General features: G+C 46.5%; 1 protein-coding gene across 1 annotated transcript in view; it reads right to left on the bottom strand.

Annotated features, from left to right (window-relative positions):
• Positions 1-739: 739 nt before the first annotated feature.
• The window catches only part of lrp6 (low density lipoprotein receptor-related protein 6), a 117,012-nt gene continuing 111,487 nt past the window's right edge, over positions 740-6,264 (bottom strand). The window contains exon 25 of the mRNA XM_063217242.1: positions 740-3,436. Within this exon, the coding sequence (XP_063073312.1) occupies positions 3,040-3,436 (397 nt within the window). The 3' untranslated portion in view covers positions 740-3,039. The remainder of the gene's footprint in view (positions 3,437-6,264) is intronic.

The raw sequence follows: 6,264 nt of genomic DNA on the forward strand, positions 1-6,264 counted from the left end.
CACACACACACACACACACACACACACACACACACACACACACACACACACACACACACACACACACACACACACACACACACACACACTCGCATGCAAGCACTGAAAATGACAGACGCACGCACGCACGCACGCACACACACACACAGGGTACAAAAGCTCACCCACTGTGCAGTCCCCTGTGGCAGACAGATGCAGTACTCCTGATACAGAGCTCTGGGCTTGGCCTGATACTGCCACACACACTCATGAAAACATATAAGAGGCATGAAGCAGACAATGACTAGAGATGGTTACCAGGAAGGACAGCGTCCCCACTAACTCTGCCTAAATCACAATTGCTTCTTTTCCGCTGCCGTTTTTCTGGTAGGCCTACAGCTGGACACAGTGCGACTCGGCCACCATTTTTTGCTTTTCGAATGGGCACGACACAGCTCAATCGTAAAGCAAAAAGTGTCGGCCAAGTCGCGCTGTGTCGAGCTGTAGGCCTACCAGAAAACCGTGAATGGAGGGGACATGAGCTGGGACAGGCGGAGTGGGAAAAAAGGAAAGAAAAAAATTACGAGAAAGAAAAAAATAAAAAGGAGGGATAAGTTAACGGTCTGACAAGGATTGTTCAAATTCAGTTTTGGCACGGCGGCGGTCTCTGGGACGAAAAAGCACAACACCCATGCCGGTGATCGATCACGGGAGGCCATGGTAGGACAGACGAACTGGATATGTAAAAAAAAACAACAACAACAAAAAAAAATGTTCAGAATGGTCCATCGCAGATTGTCTTCATACGTATGCAACAGACAGACCGTTTTCCGAGTAGAAAAATAGACTGGCAGATATAACTGGAGGATATGAACAGAAACAAAAATGAACGTACTGCAAGGATTACCATGAAAAGATTTACAATGATTTTTTTCTTTTTATAGCTTATAAATATGATATCTACACAATATGTGGTATAAAAATATTTAAAATGTCTTTTTCATTCGGTTGGATTTGATTCTTCCACTGGGCATTGATTGCCTTAATTTGCTTGTCTTTCATAAAAAAGAGCCCATGATTGTAACAACTGTTGAAAACCTGCTCAGGCACAAGAACTTGTTCATGGGGAATTTGTTTGTTTGTTTGTTTTTTTACAGAAAGACAGACGGAAGAAAACACTTGTTTTTGTTTTGTCTGCGTTGATGACAGCAGAAACAGCTAGCCGGGCAGAGAGACAACAATAATTTAGAAAAGAGTGATGGGCTGCACACCTTACCCAATCAAAACAGGGTTACAAGGTAGTGATTTGTAATCCAGCACACAAAGAAATGGCGAGAAACAAAGAATAGCAGTGAAGAGTCGGAATAAAAATAAATAGAAAAATATTGGAAAGTTTTGGCTAAATACTATGGGAAACATGATCACACCAACACACAGTTGCCCGTGGTCATTTGTAAAGTGATTGTGAAATGTTGAATCTCAACAACTCTCTACTGCTAGATCGTTCAAGATGCCTGACCACTGATGGTTATTATTCCATTCTAGCAGTCCTTTGAAAACATTGATTGGGACATGGTCTAAGATTCCAGTTTAAAATATTGCAATAGCAACCAAAGAAAAGAGGAGAAAAAAAGTTTCTAAAACCAACAACACAAATAATGTCAGGATCTAAAAAGATTACAAAAAGCAGTTTGTCTCATGTTTTCTTGACACTCTGTAATTTGAGTGACAACTTGCCCGGCAGGCGGTGGTTGGTATGGTTACCTAACTCGGTAACCCTGCTGACAAAATGGCTGCCGTTGCTGCAGAATGGCACAGTGTAAAAGCGGCCTGGGACCACCAGATGGCGCCCTCCACCCTTCCCATTATAACCCCTCTCCTCACATCTCCTCTGTTTACCCATGTAGCGCTCACTTCGGTAGTGTACACATTGGTGTTTTGACGTTATTTGGTATCAGAAAGGCTACTTTAAGAATAAAAAGCTCTCTCTCTCCCCCTCACTCCTAGTTTTCCAACAGCGTTTCTCACTCGCGCTTCCTCTCTCCCTCTTCTTGCTTAATTCAGATTATGCAGATTTGTTCTCTGTTCATGTGTTTCTGAAGTCCTTCAGTCTCCAAAGAAGGTAGTTTCATTTGTGTGTTCTTTTCCTGGATTAAGGCAACAATATAGTGTCAAATGTCGATTCCATAAAACTTTTTTCTAAAAAATACAAAATTAAAATTGAGACCAAACAAAAAATAAAAACAAACCGAAATAAAACAAAAAACAAAAACATGAAAATAAAAGAAAAAAAAAGTGTACAAATTTCTTTTTTAATACAAACCTCTATGGCAAGAACCAATAAAACGCTGTATAGAAAATATATAAATATGCTTTTGTTTTTCTTTTTTCTCTCTTTAAAATGTACAAATGTCCTGCCAGCTCCAACCATCGGCCCACCTACACACCGCTTTGTTTTGTTTTTTGTCGGTTGTGGAAAGAAAAAGATTCTCCTCTCAGTCATGAACCGTCCATTCCGTCATAGTGTACAGGAATCACCCTTCCGATCAAAGTCTGAAAGGCGAGGGGGGATTCACTGTGTGAATGTGCTACTGCACCACTCTAGATGCACTTCTCCATTCAGCCACACTCGTTCACCCTTTCTTTCTCTCTCTCCCTCCCACATCTCCGCTTCTCACTTCTTCCTCCGTGTCCTTGTCTTCCTTTAAAACCAAAGTCTGAGGATGATGGTGTGTTTGGGGGGCTTCTGTTTATGTACAGTGAGTGTGGAGTGAGGGGGCACCCCCTCTGGGCTGTGATTGGGCCATTCAAAGCCACTACACCGCCAGTAAGGAGTGAGGGTGCCACCAGGTGGCAGCATACCAGGTAACAGCTGCTGCACGTATAGGTGGCGCTGCAGTGTAGTTGGCATCGCATGGCGGGAGAGAGAGAGAGAGAGTGGGCAGGAAAGCAGGCTAGCAGTAGCAGTAGAGTGGGGCATGTTTGGAGCATGACCTTTGTATACGTGTGTGTACATACATAGCGCATGTAATTTGTCCGTCCATACGGCAGGTGTGTCTCTCAGGAGGAGTCGGTGCAGGGCGAGGGCGGGGGCGGGTACAGGTGGTGCGAGTAGCTGCGCTCCGTGTAAGGCGAGGGCGGGCAGCTTTCGCAGTTGTTCTCCTCCGCCGACATGTACTGGCTGCGCGGCGTGGGGGGAGGGGGGAAGGGCTCCGAGTCGTAGTTGAGGTCGCTGGCGTAGCCGCCGCCACCACCTTTGGAGGGGAAGGCCCCGGCCCCTCCTCCTCCAATTCCTCCAACGCCCCCTGCCCCCGCTGGGCCGCCGTTGCTGCTGCTGCTCGCCACTGGCCTCTGGTGGTGGTGCGGGGGAGCGCGCCGGCCCGGCGTGTAGTCGCTGTCGCACACGTCTGTGCTGCACGGGGTGGTGGGGGGTGCGAAGTGGCGGTAGCTGTACACCCTGCAACAGAGACAATGTAAGGTGACAATGTAAGGTGCGTTACTATAGAGGAATTGCTTCATACTGTAAACAACGCGCCGTAAGAGACCCAAAGTGATCATTGCTGCAGAGTTGTGTTTGGTCATCAATTCATCAAGGGGAAATATAAAACCAAACGGATTATCCTTTCAATGTTCTGGCACAATTACTACAGCAATAACATTTTAAGATAAAACTATTCACTGAACTGCAAAATGAATGAGGAACCAAGGAAACGAAAACCAGCACCAAAAAAAGAGCAGAGAGCTCAAGGTAAAGAACCGAAGGAAACAGCGTGATAATGTGAAAACTACAAACAAAAACAACAACCAATCGCCACAAAATGCAAAAACGCCACCCGCTCAGACTCCCCAGTTCTCTGCAGCCACATGTGTACATGTGCAAGAAAAACAGCAGCGCAGAGAACAGTACAGCACAGCAAGCCAAGGACAGGCCAAGCTTTGAAACGGCAGTTGTGTGTGCTAAAAGAGTGCCCTGTGTGTGTGTGTGTGTGTGTGTGTGTGTGTGTGTGCGTGTGCGTGTGCGAGAGGGAGTGAGAAAGAGGGAGCGCTAAGCGTTTGCATGTGCAGCGTGAATGCCTCGGCAAATGGGAACTGAGTAACGGATCGTGACGCCGTCCAAAAACATCTCTGATTACATTCCCCAAACCAGAAACCATTCCTCTGCATGGAACGCAGAAGAGAGGAGAAGGAAATACAGAAAGGGGAGGGAGAGAGAGAGAGGGTGGGGGGGAAATAAAGAAATAGAAAGAAAGAAAGAAAGAAAGAAAAAGAAAGAAAGAAAGAAAGAAAGACAAGATGAGAGGCAGGGAGGGACGGAGGAGAGAGAGAAAGAGCACAAGAGAAAGAGCACAAGAGAAAGCGAGAGTCAGAGAGTAAGGAAGAAAGGAAAGAAAGCAAAAAGAAAGACAGACAGAAAGCAAGACCAAGGTAAATGGCGACGGTTTTCCATCGTTAGTCATCTTAAGAGCCGTTTACATCCAAACACGCAGCCTCTCTCCATCAGAGTTCCAGAGAGCTGTGCGGGGCTGTGATTGCAAGTACATGTGCGTGCAAAAGTGTATGTATACATCAGGGTCTGTGTATGAGCGTGTGTAAGAGTTATGCGTCATGCAAGTGAACGAGTGTGTGTTTGTCCATATGAGTGTGTGTGTGCGCACAAGAGATATTCATAAACACTATCCTCAGCAGACCTCTAGCCTGGACCACACACACACACGTGCACACGCAAGCGCACACACACACTCTCTCTTCTGGACTGTTGGCTAAACAACCATTACTCAGCGCACCAGACGCAAGGAATTATGGGAAACGGCCCGTGAGTTTGCTGAGGAAAAACAAGAAAGATGGAGAGTGTGTGTGTGTGTATGTGTGTGTATGTGCGTGTGCACTTGGCAGTACTTCTAGGAGCGGTTCATACGCGGCTTTGACTGTGTGCTCCGCTCACATTTGCATTCTGTTACGCTGCAGATGTTTCCACTCAGGCCATCGTGTAGTGCAGTCAAACAAAAACACACACACACACACACACACACACACACACACACACACACACACACACACACACACACACACACACACACACACACACACACACACACACACACACACACACACACACACACACACACACACACACACACACACACACACACACACCATGATCCTCCACGCATGCGCACACACATACACTCACAATATGGTCCTTCACGCATGCACACGGACAAACAGAAACACACACACGTTTGTCGTAATATTCTACGATACACTTAGTCTGCCTCACTGATTGACAAGGAGGATATGGATTGATAATGGTGGATTGATAATGGTGGTATAGCTAAGCTCAACCAGCAGTTAACACACCTCATTTGGCTGGTCACACAACACCCACCTTCCACAGACCTACGTTTACATGTAAACCCAGCCTAAAGGGAGGGTGTCTGTCACCAACGGAAAGTTTTTTAATATCATGCAAAATTCATGTAATAAAAGTAGCCTATTTTGGGGGACACATGGATAACGTATTTGCTTTATCAGTTAACAGAATCATTTTGGCTAACGTTTCAATTGCTTACTTTGTAACCAAGACGTGAAGAGAGAAGACATCGGCAAATCACTTTTTTCACTCCGGTTGGTAATTTCTCATTCTCCATTTGTGCACTAAGTATTGCCGTCTTGTTCTTCACGCATCTTCTACAAGGTTAGCCTGGTTAGCCTACTAAACAAAAGCAGTGCGTGGTCATTTAAGCAGCAGAACTGCGCTAGAGTGAAAAGACGCACTCTGCCTTCAGCATCTTTAATTGATGAATGTATGCAGTTAAGCGGCCCTCGCGGCCTTTCACCGTGAGGTTGAAAGTTTCCCGCGGCCCTCAAGTTTCTGAGCACGGCCCAACTTTGGGCTGCAGCCCATTGGTTAAGAATCCCTGCCCTAGACTACACCAGACGGGCCCAACAACTAGACACCCACTGTCAGAGAGGCTCTCTAATGTGCTGTGATGTGATGTGATGTGCTGTGATGGCCCTGTGATGTGCTAGTACTGCTGGGCCAGACGCACATGAGAAGCAGGTCTGTGTGTGTGTGCGCGCGCGTGTGCGTGTGCGTGTGCGTGTGTGTGGCCCTGGGCAAAAGACTGGACCACCAGCGACGATGACCATCTTCAGGCACTGAAACACAAGAGTGCCTGTGTGTGTGTGTGTGTGTGTGTGTGTGTGTGTGTGTGTGTGTGTGTGTGTGTGTGTGTTTCAGACAGAGAGAGAGAGAGAGAAAATGGGGTGTTTGGCAAGACCGGA

Source organism: Engraulis encrasicolus, chromosome 15 (assembly GCF_034702125.1).
Source record: "Engraulis encrasicolus isolate BLACKSEA-1 chromosome 15, IST_EnEncr_1.0, whole genome shotgun sequence".
Lineage (NCBI taxonomy): Eukaryota > Metazoa > Chordata > Actinopteri > Clupeiformes > Engraulidae > Engraulis > Engraulis encrasicolus.